General features: G+C 39.6%; 9 protein-coding genes across 9 annotated transcripts; 4 read left to right on the top strand and 5 right to left on the bottom strand.

Annotated features, from left to right (window-relative positions):
• Nucleotides 1-213: 213 nt before the first annotated feature.
• On the bottom strand, nt 214-991 carry EAF02_004578 (uncharacterized protein; the record flags this gene model as incomplete). The annotated part of the gene is made up of 3 exons (XM_038900626.1): nt 214-264; nt 313-914; nt 961-991. 3 exons carry the CDS (start codon nt 989-991, stop codon nt 214-216), a joined length of 684 nt encoding a protein of 227 aa, XP_038759138.1.
• A 5,997-nt stretch (nt 992-6,988) lies between these two features.
• On the bottom strand, nt 6,989-7,547 carry EAF02_004577 (uncharacterized protein; the record flags this gene model as incomplete). Its single annotated transcript, XM_038900625.1, has 2 exons — nt 6,989-7,447; nt 7,494-7,547. 2 exons carry the CDS (start codon nt 7,545-7,547, stop codon nt 6,989-6,991), a joined length of 513 nt encoding a protein of 170 aa, XP_038759137.1.
• A 1,563-nt stretch (nt 7,548-9,110) lies between these two features.
• Nucleotides 9,111-9,559, top strand: EAF02_004576 (uncharacterized protein; the record flags this gene model as incomplete). Its single annotated transcript, XM_038900624.1, has 3 exons — nt 9,111-9,149; nt 9,240-9,246; nt 9,294-9,559. The coding sequence occupies 3 exons, from the start codon at nt 9,111-9,113 to the stop codon at nt 9,557-9,559; spliced, it is 312 nt and encodes a 103-aa protein (XP_038759136.1).
• Nucleotides 9,560-9,959: 400 nt separating this feature from the next.
• EAF02_004575 (uncharacterized protein) lies at nt 9,960-10,675 on the bottom strand (the record flags this gene model as incomplete). Its single annotated transcript, XM_038900623.1, has 5 exons — nt 9,960-10,093; nt 10,154-10,269; nt 10,327-10,360; nt 10,417-10,546; nt 10,601-10,675. 5 exons carry the CDS (start codon nt 10,673-10,675, stop codon nt 9,960-9,962), a joined length of 489 nt encoding a protein of 162 aa, XP_038759135.1.
• Nucleotides 10,676-12,273: 1,598 nt separating this feature from the next.
• On the top strand, nt 12,274-14,161 carry EAF02_004574 (uncharacterized protein; the record flags this gene model as incomplete). Its single annotated transcript, XM_038900622.1, has 4 exons — nt 12,274-12,402; nt 12,452-12,873; nt 13,019-13,102; nt 13,153-14,161. The coding sequence occupies 4 exons, from the start codon at nt 12,274-12,276 to the stop codon at nt 14,159-14,161; spliced, it is 1,644 nt and encodes a 547-aa protein (XP_038759134.1).
• A 712-nt stretch (nt 14,162-14,873) lies between these two features.
• EAF02_004573 (uncharacterized protein) lies at nt 14,874-16,718 on the top strand (the record flags this gene model as incomplete). Its single annotated transcript, XM_038900621.1, has 2 exons — nt 14,874-16,562; nt 16,614-16,718. The coding sequence occupies 2 exons, from the start codon at nt 14,874-14,876 to the stop codon at nt 16,716-16,718; spliced, it is 1,794 nt and encodes a 597-aa protein (XP_038759133.1).
• A 752-nt stretch (nt 16,719-17,470) lies between these two features.
• Nucleotides 17,471-18,940, bottom strand: EAF02_004572 (uncharacterized protein; the record flags this gene model as incomplete). The annotated part of the gene is made up of 1 exon (XM_038900620.1): nt 17,471-18,940. The coding sequence occupies one exon, from the start codon at nt 18,938-18,940 to the stop codon at nt 17,471-17,473; it is 1,470 nt and encodes a 489-aa protein (XP_038759132.1).
• A 1,314-nt stretch (nt 18,941-20,254) lies between these two features.
• On the bottom strand, nt 20,255-22,030 carry EAF02_004571 (uncharacterized protein; the record flags this gene model as incomplete). The annotated part of the gene is made up of 4 exons (XM_038900619.1): nt 20,255-21,094; nt 21,297-21,798; nt 21,850-21,919; nt 21,980-22,030. The coding sequence occupies 4 exons, from the start codon at nt 22,028-22,030 to the stop codon at nt 20,557-20,559; spliced, it is 1,161 nt and encodes a 386-aa protein (XP_038759131.1). The 3' UTR covers nt 20,255-20,556.
• Nucleotides 22,031-22,404: 374 nt separating this feature from the next.
• Nucleotides 22,405-23,308, top strand: EAF02_004570 (uncharacterized protein; the record flags this gene model as incomplete). Its single annotated transcript, XM_038900618.1, has 3 exons — nt 22,405-22,518; nt 22,763-23,098; nt 23,156-23,308. The coding sequence occupies 3 exons, from the start codon at nt 22,405-22,407 to the stop codon at nt 23,306-23,308; spliced, it is 603 nt and encodes a 200-aa protein (XP_038759130.1).
• Between the last annotated feature and the right edge of the window lie 77 nt (nt 23,309-23,385).

Genomic DNA, 23,385 nt, shown 5'->3' with positions numbered 1-23,385 from the left:
TGCAGCTCAAGGCAAAATTCGTGGAGACCTTCTTAATGTGGTTCTCATTTCTAACTTTGCTATGTATACGACAACAAAAAGACTAACGTGAAGTAGCATGAGTATCTAGAAGATCACCTCCAAATATGCTACTAAACGGAATCAAAAAATTTCTGCTTTCTATATTTTTCATTTTGAATCTCGCTGATCACTTCCTCACACACCTAACTAAATTTAAACCATATCACGATCCGTCACGGGTGGATGTGACCCTTGCATTCCAGCCTATTTCTCATTAACCACTAGTCATAAGTTCGAGGAATTCTTATTTACCCTTTCACTCATGGTCCAAATCTCATGTTGGACCTTGATGCTCTGCTGTTGTTCACTTAAAGGCCATCCGTCTTCCTCCTGTTCCACAGGACTTTTGATGACTTGGCCCACCCTCAATGCGCTGCTCCTTCCGTTGATGAAGGTTCTGATACCCGTTATTGTACCTCTCTCGATTCCTGGCAGTGCCATCATCCCATGCATTTCATGATGTGCACCTGCGGAATCAATAGCACCGCTCGTCTCGCTAGCGCGTCTCGTTCGCCACTTCTTGGGAGTTGCAATCAGCCGCAATAATTCTTTTGTTCTACTGAAAATCTTGCTGCTGTCGGAAGGGGGCTGGGGTCCCATTACTTTCTGGTTGCGAGAGATAAACAAAGCACGGAAGGCAGTGCCGGTGGTCAGAATCAGACCGACTTCGCCAGCGACAATAAGCCAGTAAACTTCCCATGCACTATCAAAGGTAGACTCGACATGAAGGCCAGAGACACGAATAACGGTCAGAACAATCATGCCAATGGTGAGGCAGAGTGAGAAGCCGAGGGCAATCTTCTGTGTCCAGCGAATTTTGATTTGCCAAATCAAGCGGACAGGGATTACGAGAACTGAAAACTTAGTACTTGGAGTATGTGGTTAGAATATTTTTCTTACTGATGAGGTCTGAAAAGATATCCAGGACCATTTGAGAGATTGCATAGTTGATAACAACTTGCGCCTTGGCTCCTTGGCCACATTGTACTTGATTTTTTTGATTTCATTTACGTCCACCTTCAGTCTAAGACTATATAGAACGGCTAGGCCTCTAGAGGCTCTAACGAATAACTTTTTATTCTACAAAAATGGATATATACGATTTAGAGAAGTAAAAACAAATGCTGGGGAACAGTGCCCGCTCATTATACGCATTACATATAATAAGAAAATTGTGAAAATCAAGAAATTGTAAGGAAATCAAAGCCCTTTCTTATTTTCCTAATTACTTCTTCTTTATTCTTTTCTCCTTTCTCCTTTTCTATTACTATTTCTTTTTTTATCTCATCTTATATAAAAGCCCTGGCTAGGTGCCATACTCTTATAGCGATTTTGATAATATTGATAAATTTAATAACTAATTCAATATTTATTTTTATATAGAATAGGAATTATATAGTAATCTTAAATAATAATATATTCTTAAATATTTCTTTTCTCTCTACTTTATATATAAAACAACTAATAAGGAGGTATTGTGAAACCTCAATATTACCACATATACATTTATTATCAAAGAGTTTGAATCGATATAAATAAGATTTGATATATCCATAACCTAATTTGAATTGAAAATATACACTAGCAGTATTTCGCTTGGTTTCACTTAGTAGCTTAATCTTCAACCCTATCTTTTATGAAAATAATTTTGAATAGATCAAAAAGAATTGATTTGATCTGAGTTTGTATTAATTGAAAATAAAAAGTTATTGATCTGAATCATACTCTTTAATCATTATACCTAGAAGTCCAAAACTTGTTTCGTTTGAAATAGAACATATTATAATTATTTCCTTTACTAATTTATCTACTAGCTCATTTCCTTTTACTAAAGTATATCCTGAAACTCAATTTAGAGATACTTCAGCTCCTTTTGCTTTGATGATTTCTGCTACTTTGATTGCTCGAATCTGATAGGCCTATTCAGAATGGTCTGATGGTGTTTTTAAGCAATATAGATCAGTTTGGTTATTCGAATATATCTTGAATTTGTTGTTAATATAGGCAATTGTGCTAGTATATTCAATAGCTCTAATAATCCTGTAAAGCTCTCCATTATACACTAGTTGATTACTACCAATATTCAATTGTTATTGATATGAAATTCGATTGTTTAATTGTATTACAATTATACCTATACCTATACCTATTCCTTTTTCAGTAGAAAAGGCATCAGTATAAATATAGATAGTATTCTTATCTCTATAATTGAAAATGATATTGTGAAGAATAGTAGTATCTTCTTTTGATAAATTGCTAATATTAACTCTGAAGGGAATTTCCTTTTTCCATAGGGGGAAGTTGAAGTAAATAATCTTTTTAAATAAAATAGGATTGAGATCCTGATTTATTGATCCTCTAATTCTATTAAGTTAGATTGATTTATATTGTTTTCTTTAAAGAATAAGAATTACTTCCAAATCGATTTGATATTGAGCTGATATTTCTTTTTCGATATTGATTAAATGATTTGATGAGAGTTTAGTTAAACAAAATATATATTGTTTAATATTTGAATCTAATCGAATTTTTGGAGGCTTTAGACCTACTTCTATTTTTATTGAAAGGATTGGGACTGTTTTGAAGACTTCTAATATCTTTCGAAAAACTAGGTTTTGAAGCAATTACATCATATTCTTGAAATGAGTTTAACCTTTTCACTAAATCACTAATCCGTAATCAGCTATACTAATTACACATACTATATATAATTGTCTAAAAGCTTTAGGATTAAGGCCCTTTTCGGTATTAACTAATTGAGCCATTCGATGAAAGGCACCTTTCGCTTATATGATTCGAATATTAACATGTTGATCGAATTTGAGGTTCGGGTCGAACTATATTCCTAGCCATCTAATAAGAGATTGGGGTATAATTATTTCCGAATTGGATAGCATGATTGGATATTTTTTTGTTAATTTGAATAATAAAAAGTGTATTAGCTTTATTTTTGCTAAATCGAATTGGATTGTATTTCTAGAACTAAGTTCATAGATTTGTTTTGTAACTCTTTTTAGAGTTTTGATATTCTTTTTTTATATAAATGAATATATGATTAAAGCAATATCATTTATATAGGAAAGAAATTTAATTGAATTGGGTAAAAAGAGCTCCTTGATATATATAAGGAAGAGAATTGGAAAAATCGGGCTGCCTTGTAGTATTCTGATCGAAATTGTTTAAAAGATTCGATTTGATTATTAAAAGATAATTTCAATTATCTTTATTGAAGAAATGAGGCTATTCAGGCTATCAGATTTGTGGGCAGTTTTAGCTTCTTATAAATATCTAATAGTCGATTTCTCGAAATATAATCGAATACTCTCTTTATATCTATAAATAATATTGAGGTCTTTTTACTAGCTTGCTTGTTTCTTTTGATTTCTGTAATTAATAAAAATGCAGTATTGATTACTGATTTCTTTTAGCATCCTTTTATTTAACTTTTATAAAGGAGATAGATTGTTTCCGCTAAATATCCTAATCGTTAAGCTAGAATCCTTTTGCTTATTTTATCCAGGCAATTTAAGAGTGCAATTATTCTATATGCTTTTAAAAGGGAATAATCTGGTTTGAAAGCTTTCTTCAGAATAGCTTCTATGGCTTGTTTTCAACATTTCGGGTGATATCCTAGATTAATAAGTTTATTAAAGAGAGTAAAAAAGGTTTATGAGATTGCTTTGTATACCTTTATAATAATCTCTTGAGTGATTCCATCTAGGCCAGAGGTTTTTCCTTGGATTTTGGCTAAACAGGCATTGCTTAATTCGATTTGAATGAGATTAGGCCATTCCTATTGCTTGAATTGTTTATACCCTTTCCATTGTGGTTTTGGGGTAATAGGAGGGGGTGGGAATAGAGTTAATCTGAAAGCAGAGCATTTTCCTTTAAAAGAGCTTTTTATTATAATATCCGGTATCCTTTAATCTTGAAAGTTTTTAGTATAAATTATTACTTTGAAAATTGTCTTTATATACTCCTTTTCTAGAAACTTATTTCAATGATTCTTCTTTACTATTTTAATAGTTTGAAAGTATTTGTTTCTAGCAATTCGATATCTTCCCTTAGAGCTATAATTCTCCAGATCTGATTCAATTCTTTGTTTTGCTTTTCCTAGCTCTTTTCGGAGATCTTTCAATTCAGGTATCCATTATGGTTTAGTCCTTTTGATTAAAACAATTTTAGGTATACATCTTTCTATTACTTTTTGAATAATCCTAGTAAGTTCGCTTACTACTTGATCTAGAGTTAGATAGTAATTGTCTTTGTCTTTCAAAAGGTTTAAGGAATCCTTTTGGTTGGAATAATTAATTCTAAATTAGACAGAATAGGGGAATATAAGAATTCCGATTTGAGTATTGATTCGAACTTTTCCTAATTCGCTAGCTTAATATTGTATCTAGCTATCAATCCAGTATTAGAAATACTTAGATCTTCTTTTCCTTTTAATTCGAATAGTATTCCTGTATAATCAGATTCTGTATCTGAAAGCGTTTGTTAATTGTGAATTTGAGGAGAGATTCCCTCTAATGCTAGTATTAGATCAAGAACATTTGGATTACGGAGATTAGTTTGATAGAAAGTACTGATTCCGGGTTTGTTTAAAAGAATGAGATTCTGATCTTCAAATCATTCAGCTAATTGATTAGCGTTTCTGCTTTTCTTTGAAAAAGGATCCCATTATGGGTGATGGGCATTGAAGTCGCCTAAAAGGATGGTTTCTTGTGTGATAGATATATTATACAAGCACCTTTTGATTGTGAAATCTTTCTTTTTAGCTTAATTAGTTTTATTATATATATTAATGATTTGAAAGATTTTATTTCCATTTTAATAATTGAAAATCTGTATATCAGAATCTATTGGAGAATCGGAAGCTAGATTGATTGTAGCTTAAAGAGTTTTTGATGTGTATAGTAGTGTATATAGCTGGTAATTAGGATTGAGTCTTGGTAATGTTTATGTGAAATTGGAGTATATAATAGATCTTGAATTTGAATAATCAATTTCGTTTTTAATAATTTATGATTCTTGAATTATAATAAGGTCAATATTAAGTTCTATTACAAGCTATAGAATGTTCTCTGTAGCTTGTAAACTTTGATTGAGATTTATTTGAAGGATTCGAATATTAGTATAACTTATTAATAAGTAATATTCGATTTTTGTTGAATAGCCTAATAGATTTCGTATGTTTTCGAATTTGCTATATAATTCTCTTAGCAATTTGAGCATTTTACTTCTAAGTATTAATAGAACTTTTCTTTGATATTATATACCATATACAAGTATATTAATGTAATATACTTGCCTCCATATAATCCATAGGAAGGGTTCCTTTTATAATAAGCATCCTGATGCCCAAATCCTTGATATTTCTGATATTATATAGTTGGTTTTGATTTGTAGAATTGTTCTACTTTTATATTACTTTTAGTAATATATAATCGCTTTCGAATAGCTAATTCTGCTTTTGATTTTGTAGCAAAAGTAATAACAATAGTACCCTTTCGTTGATAAGCTCTTTTGAAGGTGGGTGTAAGCCAAAAAGGAGTTTCTATAGGCTTGAAGTCTGAATTGAAGGTTTTGATTTTGTTGAGTATAAGATCCATTCCTTTTGTATTTAAGAATTCTTTAATTGGGATTTTGTGAATAATGACTTTGTACTATTTTTGATCCTTTTGGATTCTTTCGAATTTGATAATATTACTCCAAATCGCTTTTTTTTCCAATAAGAATTGTAATGTAAAGGGATTATTTGTTGTAATAATGATATTATTATTGAAGGATATAGTTACTGCTACAATAACTAGCCCTTTGATTCCGATTTTTTGAAAGGCTTTATTTATTTTGTTTTGGATAATTAAAGGGAAAAAGGAGATAGGGTTTGGAAAATCTGACTTGATTAAGATAATTCGTTTTTGAATGAGATTAGATTTCTTTTCTATATTAGTAGATGTAATGTTTTTTTTTTTAGAAACTAAATTCTATTCTTCTTTTTTTGAAATATTAGTGTATATTGATTTCAATGTAATGATAGTAGTAGTAATAAGCAAAAGAGGTTTAGCTAATACTTTCGCTTGTGATTCGATTTTGTGTATAGTAGTTTCCAAATGGGTGATTTGAGAGGTGATGATATTAGAAGCTGTAGTAAGCTTCCTCTTTTCAATATATTCTCTAAAGATCTCTAGGAGATCTAAAAGCTTAGATTGTTCTTCACGTGATTGAAAGAGAGAGGAAGCTAGCATTATAAGGTCTCTAGCTTTCAAAATAGCTTCCTTGAGTATATTTGGGTTGTTTTGGATTCTAGATTGTTTGTTTTGATTACTAAAGGATATTGTAGGGTCCCGTTTCTTATTCTAATTGAATATATAGATAGTATTAGTTGTATCTTGAGTAATAAAGAAGTTATTAAATAAATTAAACTCTTCAACTCTTCTTTTAGAACTGATTGACTGATTGATTGATAGAATAGAGCTAGAGATTCGAATTAAGGGTTTTTAGAAGGCAAAGAAGAGCTTAAAGGTATTGGGGTATCTAGAATAATAATAGAATAAGTGTTTGATATAATGAAGGCTTTAGGAAAAGTCTCCATCATAACTGTATCCCCAAGTATTGATAGATTATTGAGATAATTTATATTAAGAATCTTATTCTTATTTTGATAATTTGAAATGAAATTTTATACAAATTTTTGTATACGTTTTGTGTTTGGAATACCGATAATAATATCATAACAACTACTGATCAGAATCACTTGGGGGCAATTGCAATCAATTTGGTTTAATAATTATGATCTAAATCGATCACAAAAGGATCGTATTTCGAAGAAAAAGTTTCCTTCGAAATTTGTTGTGTGCAGCCACATTGTACTGTATTCAGTAAATTAGCAAGCATCTTAGAGATGGCAGCCAGGAGACTCACAAACTTAGGGATTGTTGTAATGCGGGCAAGCCAAAATGTATATCGCCATTCCATATCCCGCAATTATCAAGTTAAGCACAAAGACCACCCACCAATACCGAGTCATACTCTTGATTCTATCAATCAATTTCTTGAAGAAGAAAAGAAAGCTAAACTTGACGCTCACTATTGCGCCCCAAGCACACATGAGGCTTATTGTCGAACGCTCCGAATAATCATAAACACGCTGAATAAAGTCCTTGGGAAGTTGGGTGTATATCTCAGAGGTTCCCAGTATCAAGGCTTCGGCCATAAAAAGGTTATCAATGTAATTGAAAAGGAGGCCGATAGACGCTGTGATGCAGAGGATGCCGACTATAATAAGAGCATCGTCTATAGCAAACTGTTTTTGAATTCTAATGCGTATGTAGAAGCGAATGATAGCAGCAGTGATTGCGAGTATGTAGAGTGCTAAGGTTGACGCCTTTTCCATCAGCTTGTGCTCAATTCAGACGAAGGTGCAATCTTACGAACAACTGTTGCTTATGGATTCGACCCATATGATCAAATTGCGATAGACCCATCTCGAAAGCCGTTGTTCAAAGCGTTGAACTTGTCGGAGTAGTTGCTAAAAGATTGGTTTCTCAGATCTTCAGAGACCTTCACGTTATGTGAGCACGATAATGGGGGAACATAGACATAACTGATGCTCACGGTTTCTTCCTTTTGACATCACCAAAGCGCCATACGTTATGGGGCCTATATCGGCTCTTCATATTTTGCATCATAGCCAAATCTATGTCCACTCGTTGGGGGCTGACGCGGTCGTCACCGAGTACTACCGATCAAGTGGCCGTTGTGGCGACTCTGACCATCTATCATATCTTGGTACATAGAAAAGGGTGTGCAGCAAGTACCTAGGAATTTCTTCATCTTTCATGTACCCCGCTGCATGCTGACAGGATAATTTTATCCGAATTTCCCTCCTCCAATATCGTCTACGAGCCACGCTGCAGGTCTGCAGTGAAGATAGTTCTGGAAACCTTGGAACATTCCATAACTCCACCTCACTAACAGTTTTCAGACATACGTCAGACTTACATAAAGATTTTCTGACACCCACCAATTTCGTAATAAGTCAGGCATTAGTTCGTGTATGCATTCTGCAGTACGCTTATTTTTTTAGTTTTGACCGAACTTGAAACTCTTCATCTATGGTTGAGTGCTACACCAACATACATCTCAACTGGCACTTAATCCAATCACCGTCCTGACCGAACTAGTATCGTATATATAGGTAATGTCAAATCATAAACGCTGTTACACGGGGCGCAATGAGATCATTTTCATCTACCTATCATAGTGCAGGCATATTGATGTAGGGTCGCACGACAACATTGCGAGCATGAGTCCATTAGTGCAGACCCATGGCCACTTCAATTTATAGCGAGATGCATACACACTGTGCCCATCTCATTCACTACGCCTCATTAATACTTCAAAATCAATACGTTCAGACCAGTTCTCTTTTTTAACGCACCAAAAACTTTTTAGGCTACCTAGGCAGGTAAGCTAAAGTTTCATCTCAGTGAAAAAGTAAATATAATCACACGCGCATCTACGCCTCATTAGCGCTTCCAAAAAGATATAAATTTCGAGATACTTGACATGAGTTATTAATATCTTAGGCGTCGAAACGCTAAAAAAATTCTTGTAATGTGTGTACTGTTGTTGGCAGACAAATACTGTTTTCATACCCCTGCCAAGAAACTGCTTTTCACTAACATCCTAGTTATGCCGTAGTAAACTTTCGCATCAGCCAACGGTCCGGAGTATCAGAATCTAAGCCTCCTCCATACCTCGACGTATCAAGGGCTATACAGAAAAAGTTCATTCACAGTGCTCGCTATTCTCTCTACAACTCTCGGACTTGATGGTTATTAAACCCTAATCACTAATGTCCTTCAGTCGTGTTGACAGCAATAGACAATTTAGCCTCGCATAAGTTTAGTGCATCAATGAAAGTCGGATTTGGTCTCATCAGTTGTCTCGCTCTCCAGAGACAGGACATCGGAGTATACATAGTCATGCTTATCAGAGTCCTGGCACTTTTTGGATTTTTCGCCCTACCATTTCTATTCTCTAAAATGGTTACATATTTCCTCATACCCAAAGATTTCGTGGAAGTCAGGAACGAAGACATCGATGGTTATGACGAGGAAGAGTTTTATGCTCTTTTTCCCGTCAAAGAATGAGGAATTTCTATTCCAATAAAGAATAATTGTAAGTGTCACATTCGAGTCCTAATTAGCTATACTAACACCGATCAGCCACGGAATTCGAACACATAAACAGAGTAAATGGCTCAACTTTTCAACAATCAGCAAGCAACCTGGATTTTGCGAGGGAAGAATTGGATGCTCAGCTGAGTTTGGGTATCAGCACAAGTGAGCACAATGTGTTCCATGGCTATGGGTTGAAGTGGTTCACTCAGCGATATTGCCGTTCTGTGGGGCTCATTGGGAATGCCATGATGAGGACACTTGATGTCAGGAAGTCGCGAAGAAGAATAGCAATCTTCAATCTTAACGGGTAGTTGATGAAATCAATGTACATGAGTTGGCTCTTAGTAGAGGAAATGAAGGCAATGGATCAAAGCGCTGTGCTTGTATGTTACCCGAAATTCTTTATGTGTAAACATCGAGTACTTTTGCTTATGTTCAAAATTTTCCATGTATGTTTGTGTAGTTTTATTCACAATCATTGACCTCACAGGTGGGTATCACTGTTTAATCGAAGCTGGTGATGTCAAAGTAGAATAGAGTACATGTGACTCATATAAAATACCTGCTCAATTTGCGACATAATTGATTCGTGTCATAACTACCCAGTGGAAATAGTCGATGTGATGAATTCTCTCTATGACTTTGAGCTATGTTCTGGAATTACCCCCAACCCCATATCGCGTGCATGCTTGATGTGTCGCTGTTCCTCTTTCAAAGGAGATTCCACACTAGAATGGCAAAAATGGCTCCACCAGCCTGAAGTCTAGATTGCAGTTGCTGATTCTTAGCCCCAGCAGACAGTGAGGTAGTGGCATCAGTTGAAGTGGCAACAGAAGAAGTGGTAGCTAATCAAATTAAGTTGTTGCACGTCATAAGTATCAGAAATTTGTATTGGGGGGTCTTACATGGACTTGCGCTCGTTGTTCTGGCATCTGTGGTGGGAATGACATTCGAACCAGAGGGAGCCCCACTAGTAGATGAGGGACAAGATGGAAGTGTACTAGCGATGGAGATCCCCGCCCTGTGAACGTCTATGGGTAAGAATTCCTTGTAAAGTGGAACTATGTGTACTTATTACCCCGAGCACAAATTCACCGCAAACGAGATAACCGCTAAGCAGCGTGTTAGAAACTTTGCGATTTGAAGAAGCATTGAATATTCTACATACAACTAAAATCGGCCGTGTCGCATTTGAACAACGAACAACAACCTATGTTTTGGGAGAACGAGCTGTCAGCGCAGATGCAGCTAATATCGGTCTGACCGCACTGTGACGGCAAACTAGATAGACAGCTTTGCTGTAAATAAATGTCAGTAATGGCTGGAGTATAGCTGACTAGAAAATACCTTACAGCGCAAGAGGGCAATTGAGCGGTAACTAAAGAGACAATGCTCAACAATGCAAAAGTTTGTTGTGTAACCTTCATGGTGGATTTTTGTGACTTTTGACTGGACTCTGGGTTTCTTCTGAGAAACGAATGTCTGATAGAATATTGAGAGGCATAACTAAACGTGGAGCTCTTTTGAAGTCAAGGCGCCTTCAAATCTTCCATCGGAGTAGCCCGCTAGCTATTTTTAGCCCCCCTTTCTGTATTCTAGAGCCTCATTTCTCTATTGGCCCCACGAAGGTTTATGTTTCAATCTTACACACCACCTTCGAAGTAAGGCAACGGCGTGGTATATTGACATATTCTTGGAAGTCTGAAATGGTGCACCACCAGACTTTGACGCTTGGTTATCATTTGTGCAAAAGAAGCCCGAAATTGAACAGTCCAAGAAACTGAGGTGGTATACGTGCCATTAGCCTTCTGCTGCAGTGCTTCAAAAGTCAGAATCTGCAGATGAATATTGCGTTATCAGGGTTGTAAAATACCCACCATCTTCGCGGCAGTATAGTGGCGTAATCTTCAAACAAAGTAAGCCGCATAAGTGCTAATCTGGCACAGCTGTTCGTCGCACTCAAAAACCACACCAAAAACAGTCATTTTGTCCTATTTATAACCATAATCCTTCAGACGATCAGTGTGTGTGAAGACAAAGTTGAGGATCACCTATCGGGATTCATCAGACGGTTCAAGGTTTATTACGGAACGATTTCATCCGAAATATGGAGTAAGACAATATCTGAAAACACAGGGTAACAAACGACCGCTGTACAAAATCAGGGGGCGGCACGGACCGGGATTATTGATATAAGGTTAATTAAAAACGACTAGTTTAGCCTTTAAATAAGTAGTAGCCGACTATTAGGTACCGGCGCTAGCACTACAGCCTCACCGAGTTACTTAGGATTGTACTAATAGAAGTACCAAATAACTGCTGTTTACTGTAATGAGCTTGGATCAGTTTCACCAAGGACTACCTAGATTAATTAATCGAAAAGTTTAGAATTGAAAGTTGATACGAGTTGAATATTCATTTATTTTTAGTGATTGGTAATCCCACATGTCTTAGTTATTATCATGATACCGACTCTAGTAGTCAAGTAGATGGACTTCGCGCCCCCTGTCGATCGATGCTGATAGGCGAATTCATAGGGCACGGGCCTCTGGGGTTACTTTATAATACCTCAATAGACTAACCCCCCCCCCCCCCCCCCCCCCAATGACAAACAAATGCTTGGAAAGTATTGCTTTCCAATAGGTTTCCATGCATATCGAAATTGCATTTGTATTTTGCCTACTTCCGTAGGTGATCCAATCTTAAATCGCTACATTTTGTAGCAGTTGGCGACTAATATCTCGCCATCGTTGTCAAGAATGAAGTACCTCTTTGCACCTGGGCAGCTGGAGCACCAAGAACCTCACTCGGCCGTCACTTACATTGCTGCGCCCCTTTAAAGCCTTTTCAAGCATAACTATTCATGGATGGATCTACCAATCTCACTGCTTGTGCGTTGTATCATGTGGCTTTGAGGCAGTAGTGAATTCTCGGTTCGACGTACCATCGTTTGATATCTCGACAGTTAGAATCAAATCTTTACAAACAACAAACAAACATACAAACAGTCAATCTTCACGCCATCATGGATGTTTTCCAGGCCAAGCCAATCTTTACGGCTGTCTCAGTCGTAGGAGTAACTTTGCTGGGCTATTTCTTCACACGACTCTATGCAGCGCGGATGCTCATGGTAAAGCTTCAGAAGCAAGGCTGCGTAAGTTTTTCATCCCTTCTTTACGAACGTCAACTAACAACATTTGCAGCCCGTAGCACCTGGACATTCCTTCCTCTTTGGCCACCTTCTCCTACTTGGGAAAATGTCCAGGCGCCTTCCAAAAGATGCTCACTACCAATATATGTTCGGCGAGATCTACCGCGACTATTTTGAGTCTACAGGCGTATATTATATGGATCTCTGGCCCATGACTGGACTCTTCATGTGCATCCACTCTCCCACGACTGCCATCTCTGTAACGCAGACCAATACTCTAATCGCCGCGCGCAAAGTTGACCTTTTGCCACGCTTTTTCAAGCCAATCGCGGGAGGCCCCTGTCTCTTCGATATGCCCGAAGAAGCATGGAGACCGTGGCGCGCTGTATTCAATAAGGCGTTTAATAATGAACATTTCCAGAAGCTGGTCCCGGAGATGGTCAAGCAGATCGAAGTTTATAAGGATATTTTAAGGTATATCATTGATTTCTTTCTTCATTGTCATCCGATATCTACCTCTGTTTGTTTGGCTCGCTGAGTACTTTGTATTCTCTGATGCATTCTTCGTCTTTCAACCTGTCTCTGGCTCCAAATTGCTAATTATTGGATATTATGATAGAGAGCACGCCGAAAAGAGCGATATGTTCTATCTGGATACCACGACTCTGCGTTTCACTATGGATCTAATTGGAAAGACAATCATGTGCGTCTCTTTCTCCTCTTTTTATTACCGAGCGGGGCTAAACTTATTAGGAACACCGAATTTCATGCTCAACGCGGGTACAATGTTCTTGCAGACTCTATGATTAGCCAAATTCGCTGGCATGAGCCTGCCGCAGCTATCGACCCCTTCAGCCGCATAAATGTAGCACGATGGTATATGGAATGGTCTAACGGAAGAAAGATGGATGCATATATTAGTGCAGAGCTAGATCGAAGATATGCGGAATACAAAGCCGACTCCAAGGATTCACGCAGCAAAGCTATTATTGATCTCATTTTGCAAGCAGAAATCGCCCCCGACGCCGATGTCAAGCCTGACAAACTAGACCCTGATTTCAAGGCATTCGCGATTAGGCAAATCCGCTTATTTGTTTTCTCGGGTCATGACTCACTCAGTAGTACAATCTGCTATATCTACCATTTACTCTCGAAAAATGTCGAGCCGATGCGAAAAGTCAGAGAAGAACATGATCTTGTTTTTGGAAAACAGATCGATGGAGCAAGCGAGCTTTTGAAAACCAAACCACATCTCGCAAATGATTTGCCTTACACAACAGCTGTCATCAAGGAAACGCTTCGACTTTTTCCTGCCGCGTCAAGTTCCAGACAAGGATATCCAGGTGTGACTCTTTATGATGATCAGGGCACTGCATGTCCTACCAATGGTGCAGTCTGCTTCATTGATCATGTAGGGATGCACCGCGCACCGAAGTACTGGGTTAGACCTGAAGAATTTCTTCCAGAACGATGGCTGGTAGACCCAGGCCATGAGCTATACCCTGTGAAAGGTGCATGGAGACCGTTCGAATATGGCCCAAGAAACTGCATTGCCCAGGGACTAGTCATGATGGAGTTGAGGGTTTTGTTGGCCTGCACTGTACGAGAATTTGTGTTTGAGGATGCATATGAAGAATGGGATAGGTCTCATAAGAAGAAAGGCCCACAAACTCATAGAGGAGAGAGAGCATATCAGATTGAAGAAGCTGCGGCACACCCGAGTGCCCATTATCCTTGCCGAGTGAGGATGATAAATGTTTGACATTAGAATTGGGTTGAATAAGGGGTGACGTGAGGCAATAATGGGATTCGGTAATGACGACGGTTAGCAATAAAGTAGATAAGTGAGTTAATTGCAATGTGATTCATAACAACAATGTTCATATGACTAGCAATCTCAACGAGATGCTTGATATCCTCATGATACCGGCCACGATCAAAACCTATAGCTTTCTATGGGTGCTGGGATAACTTTCAAGACGCAACACGACCAAATTTATGGTAAATTCCAGCTCTTCAAATATGCAGGATAAATACATGCTGTGCAGGAGCTACCTTCCAACAGAATCGTGATGTGTAAAATATTATAGCATTGTTTCTCATAATATAACACTCAAATGGCAATCAGAACCAAGAAAATAGAAATGGATGAGGTGAATTCGTGTGAGCGTAGACGCTAACCGAGTCGGGACTAGCCGGGTCTCTAAAACTTTAGGTCCAAAGTGCTTGTGGTTTCCAAACTGACAATGGGATATTCTCGCGACGCGTTCTGAAATATACTACGTAGTCAACGATCTGTCGAAAACACCATATAATACTTCGAGACTGCGCAATTCCTATGGTTATGATCGCCTAAATGAGCAGTCTGTTTTAAGACGCTTTTGAGCTGTTTTCAAAATTTGTATCATTCTTTCGCAAGGTCCAAGACACGATTGATTGAATTAGTACTTCCTATTCGATAATCCCACATCAACATGACGACTCGCAATCCCCCTCAATCTTTCATTTCGAGTTATGCTCCGCGATTGCGCACATATGCCAATTCGTTGCTTACCCCAGTCATACAGCCAACAGCAGCTGTCGCGACACCACTCGGTAGAACAACGAAAAGAGGAACCACAGCAATAAATTATGCAGAGGATGGATATGAATTCGAGGAGGATGATGATGATGAAAACAAGAGAAGGCCTACAGGCTTAAGGAGTTTACGAAGGGAAGATATTGGACAGGCAAAACAAGACCCCGCAGAAAAGGTTGGCAAAGAAGCTACTGCGCCAGTGGAAATTCAAGGTATTTGGAGAGATTGGATGGGCAAGCAACGCCCAGGAAAAATCGACATGCAAAATTATGCACAAATCGCATTACCTTTAACGTTAATCCCGATTCGAATCGACCTTGATATCCCTTCCTTCACACCCCCTGCGCCTTTGCCCGTGCCTGTAAACATTCAAGTATCTTACCCTTCGATTGATACCTCTCTACCGGCATATAAACCACAAGAGACGACGGTCCCATATCGCCTGAAGGATGTATTTCTGTGGAATTTACACGAGACATTGACAACCACCGATCAATTCGCGCAAACCATGGTACAAGATCTGGACTTGCCGAACAGAGGACAAATGGCAGCCGAAATCAGTAAACAAATCCGTACACAGCTTGAAGAATACGCAGGTGTGGCTCTTCATCCACTCTTTCATTCGCAACAGACTGCAGCGGCGAACGGCACTGTGACCACCACCATCAAACAAGGGCCATCGTCTCGAGATGCTTCAAGTACACCTGCAGCAAGTGGAAATGCGACTCCCATGCGAAATGTCATTGGCCAATCTAATGGCTATTCGACTCCTGCTAAAGCTCCCACCTCACAGTCGCAAGAAATCACCGCCACAGCAACCTCAATACCACCAGAATCCGATGAATATAATCCCGATGATATGTACCGGTGTATCATTAATTTGAATATCAATCTTTCGAATCATCTCTACACAGACAGGTTTGAATGGTCATTACTACACCCCCCAGGAACGGCTGAAATATTCGCAAAACAAACCTGCGCAGATCTTGGTTTACCTGGTGAATGGGTCCCAGCCATGACACATGCGATTTACGAAGCAGTTTTGAGATTGAAAAAGGAAGCATGTGAAAGTGGTGGTTTGGTTGGAGGTTATGGGGGAGAAATACCCAATGATGCTGTGCATGGTAAGGATGCCGGGTGGAGATATGATAATGAGCACCTAGCAGATGAGTGGGAACCCAAGGTTGAGATCTTGTCAAAGGAGGAAATCGAGAAGCGAGAAGGCGATAGAGAAAGACAAATTAGGCGGATGAGGAGAGAAACTGCTAGATTCTCATCGAATTCCGGGATGGCTGGTGGTCTTCCAACGCCAGGTGAGAACAGAGGATACTTTGATGAACCACCGGCAGAAGAACGTATGGGTCGTGGTGAGAGAAGCAAGAAGAAGAGACGCTTCAGAAGTCTTAGTCCATTGGGTAGATCTGGAACACCTGGTGGAAGAGGAACTCCTGATACTGGCGGCATTACTGGGTATGGTGGAGGTGGTAGTCTTACCGAATTTGAACGGAATAGTTGGAGATGCTCACACTGCAAAGTCTGGGGAACATCGGTTTGGTGTGTGAGGGATGGGCCTTTTGGACCAAGAGTAAGTCGATTTTATGTCTTGATTATGATATCTATCACTAACAATTTCTAGACTCTTTGTAATAATTGTGGCTTCCTGTTTGAGAAAGACCGCAAACTACCTCGATGGGCCAAGGATCTTCACAGACAAGACATCCGCTCAAGTGATTACAGATAAAGATAATTCCAGCCTGTTCTTTCAATAGAAATATCTACTTTGATCTTCATGAATTTTGGGAAGTTTTTTTTGCTAGGAGTCTGAGACAGGGGGCTTTATATCACGCAGCGATGTGGTAATATGGATCACAAATGATTTACTTCTGGTGTGCACATTGACAAGTGTTTGATTAAGGATGGAAAAGTCGGTTTCATAGAGCAATGACTTTTCGAGAAGAAACTTTTGTACAGTAGAGAGCTTAGGCCAATTAATGAAGTTTGATCAAGAATATGTGTATGAAAGTTTTTATTTGACAGATGTTGTGAATGAATGTCTTGCAGTATCTTTATTAAACATTCTATTCTTGAAACCCTTCTTAGAAGATAGTATACTATCTCGAAGAGAACCCCAGAAGAACCACCATATACCCATTGCTATGATTGCAGTTTTCATTAATTACATTAGTATCCTTTTGTGACGATATGAGATAAGGACCAAACCCTGATGAACCCGGAGCGAGGAGCCAGAGAGAGCATTCTAATAAACGCAAACTTTCAACTCCCATCCTGCCACTACAATTGATAACCCAACCTCCGCAGAAAAAATCGTATCAAAATCAACAAATCCCCATATCCAACCACTCCACCTCCACCATCAATTCTTCCGCATGCAGTAGTAACCTCGAAAGAAAAAGTTCATGAGTATCTTAAACTCTCCATGTGCTGATGTTGACATGAGTTCGTCCATATACACCCTTCTCATCCATCAGATATCTACATATCCATCTTCGTTTTCTTATTCGCCTCTTCGTCATGTTGACCAACGCTGGATTCTCTAGCTCTCTTGCCAGAATCTTTTGAAGGACCAGCAGGGAAAATACCCATTTGCGGTTTCGTTTTTCCTTCTTGTGCTTTGGCTTGCTGTTGTTGTCGGAGGATGTTGGCTTGGCGTTCCGTGTTCCAGAATACAGCGCCTTGTGCTCGTATAATCTCATCTTCATCTTTATATCTCTGGAATGCTTCCTGTGCGCTTGGAAATTCCAGTTTCGGCGCCGCCATCTCATTCTGCATCTGTCCCTGTGTCACAAGAGCTTGTAAGCGCGCGTTCATGATACTATCGAGCTGAGCATTTCTTTGCACAGTTGACTCCATATTTGCTGTTCCATTCCTCGGTCCTTGTCCTTGTCCTTGTCCCTGTCCCTGTCCCTGTCCTTGAGCCTGCGCGTTAGCTTGAGACTGGAGATGAACCTGTGCCAACATTCTCTGCGCCTGTGTCTGTGCCGCCAGTGCCTCCCCTTTGACTCTCTGTCCCCAGATTTTGACAGCTTCCTCTCCTAGGATATTATTCTTTCCATTGATCGTCACAGCAGCGCCAATTTCAACTTTGATTTCCCTAGGTTGACCATCAGCATCGCCCATTGGAATACCGCGTGATCCTTCAGACGCAGAATGTAGAGATTTGAGGATTGCATCTGTGATTTTTTGGACTTGTGGGGCCGGGTGGAAAGTGATTATGTTGTCATCGCCGGTGATAGTCAGGGGAGAATTGATAATGAGATTGAGACGAGTGGATTCATAACTGGTCTCCTCCTCATTCTCTGGTTGTTGAACAGATACTCGGGGTTGTGCGTTAGTTGGGGCGGTAGGAGCAAAGGTATTTGGCCTTCCATTCTTCATGATGTATTGTGTGGGGTTTATGGCCATACCTGTGTTGAGAAGTTGTTGGAATGCAGGTTCGATTTGTCCACCGTTCATTCTGGTAGCGATCGGGCTTTGGCTGAGAACATCATTTGGCAGAATTTGTACCGGTTGAAATGCTTGCGCCTGGTTAACATGCTGTTGTTGTAGTCGTTGCTGCTGTGCTTGATTTCGCTGCATTTGTTGTTGAGCCGCATACTGCTGCTGTTGTAATTGTTGCTGTGCTCGATGTTGCTCCAATTGATGATAGTGTCTTTGTGCATTCTGAGCTAGCTGTTGTGTGATTTGATGTGGGTGCAGCATATTGATTCCCATCTGCTGTTGCATCGGGTTATTTCCTGGTCCAAAATTAGGATTGTTGGCGCCGTCTTGTTGCTGCATCTGTGGACTTGCTCCAATTCTAGGATCGTTGACTCTAGAGTCTGTATTCGTACCACCAAGGGAATCCCTAGGTGTAGCACGACCACTGGTTTGATTAGAAGCAATTCCCAAACCTTGAGGCAAGCCTTGGTGACTGATTGTAGGAGAATCACTGGAGCCTGACATGATGAAAAGGTGAGGATGATTAACGTGATTCAAAATCTTGTCGGATAGAGTACGGCAAAATGTGTTGGTAAGAAAAGGTTGTTGTAAGTTCAGTTGTGTTGGTTGAATTTTAGAGTGGACAAAATTGATCTCGAACTTCGAATCCTTAAATATTCGTTGTGGGAAAATAATAGAGACGCTAAGCTAATAAAAAACTTGTTTTGCTTCCGAGGTGGAAGATACCGAAGGACCTGTATTGATTTTATATTCACCATCATAAACTTCACTCGAAGCTCTTCTAGATGATGGTGGTAGATGGGTAATAAAGAAAGATACAGTGAATGCCTGAATCTTTATGGAGGATGGAAGAACTTGGGACTACCATTTATCCTTTCGAAAATGAGAAATAACAAAATATATAGCTCTCAATTATAAAAGGTGATTTCTTCCAGATCGTTGAAGTTGAACCTCTAATAACATAATGAGTATCTATTCGCCAAATCTAATAAAAGAAATGGATAGCATGGCTGACCTCTGATAGTTGAACAAATGACTTCTATGGAATGATATAGATACAGAAGTATGACTGTTAAAAACTTTGATAGGTTGTTGAAATTTTGTCAAAGTCAACTGGAAAAGACTAGGAGAAGCATGAACTGTCTGTAGACAGTCCTTCAATGACGGAATAGAAGGTATCTAATTAGGATAGTAGAATATAGAATCAGTATTATATGAAATTTACATTGTAACTTGGCCAGTTTCCACAAGATACGATAGTACGTGTTAATTGTAGCTGTGAATTGTAGCTTCTATATATCAGTATTGAATCATCACAACCATTAGTGAGACAGAGAACAGGGAATGTCTGAATCTAAGACTCCAAAACCGGCACATAGAAGATATTTATGGCTATAGAAAAGCACTAGGACCATCTACAAAACAGCAACTGGTAGCAAGCACTGGGTATCTGCATGATCTGGTAGTTTCATGAATAGAATACTGGAGGGAAACATTGAAGGAAATGGTCATAGTGGACAGGTGAAGATGATAGTAGTTTGTAGAATATTACAAGATACCCTGATCTAGGCAACTTCATGAGAACAGTAATACTGGAATAGATCTGAGAATGTTTTCTGGCTGCACTCGGAACTCAAATGGACAATGATCAAACATCTTGGTGGTAATGAGTGAAGAACACTGCTATTAATGCGTTCAGAGAGAGAGAAAAAAAAACTATTGTTAGAAGCAGGAACAACAGTGTTTGTGAGCCGTGGTGTATACAAACGGAGAAGAGCAGTATGACAGAAGACAAATAAAGCACATCCACTTGAATCATCAGTATGATGGTGTTTATCCAGCTCCAAACCATGATCAATGTCATTTCTTCACCAGCTATCAAAAGCGTCAGTGCTAGCTAACGCATTTGCTTATTTTATGAAAGACACATCGAAGAATCATTGCTTCATCTTTAACCTTGACCTGGCATCTTCTCAAGCAACAGTACTCACTTATACAAACTGTTCTTTTGGTCGTAACATATCATCAATTGGTATCATCTTCTAGGCCACCTCATCATCACATCTATCCCTTGTATCTTACAAACCGCTCTGAGGAAAAAAGATCTACGCTCATGTAGCTCATTTCTTCTCTACCGACTTCTTAACACCCTCGACAAATGCCTCAACTGCCTCACCACCTCCTAATGGAACGCTTCCTCCCTTTACTAAACCATTGTTCTTTAGCTCAACTCCCAGCGCATCCGCAATACTAGGCAAACCACCGTCACGAATTGCCATAGTCAGACTTCCTAAGCTCTGATGAAATTGTGGACTTCGAACTACTCTCTTCAATACCGACTTCTTTTGGTCCAAGCTCAAAGCCTCCATAGCAGCGTTTGCAGTCGCAGAAGTTGCATCAGCCATTCCTTCAAGGGAGGATGCGGATTCTTGTGCGAGTTGTAGGATGGTTGGTGGAAGATAGCTAAGGAGATTATCCACTTGGGCTGGGGTTGCAGCGTCGATCGATGAAATGGTTACCGTATTTGGTAAAAGGTCCGGTAAAGTAGTGTACATTTGATTTTGGGATTGTTGTTGCATGCCAACTCCCCCAGGACCCTTCAATGAATTGAGAAAGTTTTGAACAACTGAGGCAGCATCTGATGGCCCTGAACCAGCACTACTCACATAGTCAGCGCAAGGTTCTTCTTGAAGGCTAAAACGTATGGTTTTCGTAAATTTTAAGATTCATGCGCAACATAGCTGTCTAGAAGTACAAGAACAATACGGTATGATTATTGTTGAATCTTCCAATGTACCAACCAAACGCCTCGTGTGTAAATGCTTGGGTACTTTGCAAAAATTGGATGAGAATAACCTACGCTCTTCCACCATCAGCTCCGGCCTCTCTTGAGCTAGCTCCTTCTTCCCTAACATCACCACCAGTTGCACCTGCACCAGCACCTCCACTTCCACCTTGGTGTTCGGATGAATCACCATGACCTTCAACGTCCTCCATCGTTTCGTCCTGGTCGTCATTTCCTCCGTCATCTCCTCTGACTTGTGCGATTTCCTGTTCGACGTCGACTTCATCTCCTTGTAACAATGAATTCACAATTTGTCCAATCTTCAAGTCCCTGGGACTAAACCAACTTGCATCTCCATTTCGCGCTTGGGGTTTTGATTGCATCCAGAAAAGATATCTTTGGGAAGAGGATGAAAATTTCAGAACGAATATGCGGCCATTGGTTTTTGCGGTTGGTTCAGTGGTTTGATTGGAATCATATGGTTGGAAAATGGCGTCGGTTGGTGGTAAAAGTAAATCCATGTTATCCTCATCATCCATACGTTTGCTTCTTTCTCGCCATTGGAAATGAATTAAATCTTCATAGCAGTTAGTTGAATCCTATCTCCAGGGATATCTAAATGACCTACCATCTTCGGACCAGAGGTAGATATAACCTGGAGTTGCTTCAGGCTTAACTTTGTGAGGAGTACTTGATGTCTGGTAGAAGTAGAGATGTTAGTTTGGCATTTGAATGCAGAAAGATATGAATAAACTTACATCGATTTCACACTTCCCCGCCTTGAAAGTAATAATTGGTGAAATGGACATCTTGTTTGTTTTGGTAAGCTGTTTGGTGACAGGTATCTTGTTGAACAGGATAGCTTTAATGCGTAATGAAGTATGGGAAGCTTCATTCTAGGCGGCCGGAGCTTCGCAATGAAAGTGTCCGGGTGGGTCTACCAATTATGACGCTAAAAAGGCTATCAATATCTTGGCCTGATGGAAAAGGCACACTTTCTCCAAACTTAGATAATCCTATAATCACATGATACACAAATCATTAAGCGAATTGAAATTCCAAGTGTAGTGCCGCAGGTTTTAGCCCTGCTTGAATTTCTGTATTGGAAGAACATCTCGACTTTTACGCCAACGACCAGCGACAAAATTTACGACAACTACCCACCAACGGTTCCTTCTTCAAGATGTCGGCAACAGAAGCTACCCAGAAGAAGACCTTCGGAAAATCGACCCGGGTCGTTTCCAACGAGAAGGCACAAAAGTACTACCCGGCAGAGGATGTCTCCGCTCCAAGAAAGGTAAATACAAGAGGACCCTTTTTTTGAAAGAGATGACAGAGCTTTGGTTGGAATATCGTCAAATTTGGAAAATAACGAGGCGCGGGATTCAAATATATGGGACTTTGCGATTACAATTGCAATCGGCAGACATATATTTGATTTTGATATCAACCAGATCGCCATTATATTACATCACTGCATCGCATTTTCAGGCATTGTTTTATGGTTGAAAGAACCTCATCACTAACAATCAATTCTCCAGGTCCGCAAGTCCATCAGACCATCTAAAGTTAGACCATCCCTCGAACCCGGAAAAGTCCTGATCCTCCTCGCCGGTCGTTTCCGTGGCAAGCGTGTCGTTCTCTTGAAGGCACTCGACCAAGGTGTTCTCCTCGTTACCGGCCCATTCAAGGTCAACGGTGTCCCAATCCGCAGAGTCAACGCCCGTTACGTTATCGCCACCTCTACCAAGGTTGATTTGGAGGGTATCGACTCAGCAAAGATTGAGGAGCTCTCAAACCCAAAGTACTTTGCTAGAGAGAAGTCAGAGAAGAAGGCATCAGAAGAGGCTTTCTTCAAGCAAGGCGAGAAGCCAGAGGTAAGATCTCATGCTGGATATATGTCACAATTTCATGAATTTAACAAATCAAAACAGAAGAAGCAACCATCCTCCAGCCGCGCAGCAGACCAAAAGACCATCGACAAGGCCATCCTTTCCAGCCTCAAAAAGACCCCAGAACTCGCCAGCTACCTCGGTAGCTCTTTCAGCCTTCGCAAGGGTGATAAGCCACACGCAATGGTATTTTAAATATGTGTTGTGGAGATTGGGGGGAATGGGTACATTTGGGCGCGGATGTGGGAAAATTCTACAGTCGATTTGACGAG

The sequence above is a fragment of the Botrytis sinoallii genome (genome assembly GCF_014898435.1).
Source record: "Botrytis sinoallii strain Bc 23 chromosome Unknown BSIN_007, whole genome shotgun sequence".
Taxonomy (NCBI): Eukaryota; Fungi; Ascomycota; class Leotiomycetes; order Helotiales; family Sclerotiniaceae; genus Botrytis; species Botrytis sinoallii.
The sequence above is the reverse complement of the archived record's forward strand: the minus strand, read 5'-3'. Positions and strand labels throughout refer to the sequence as shown.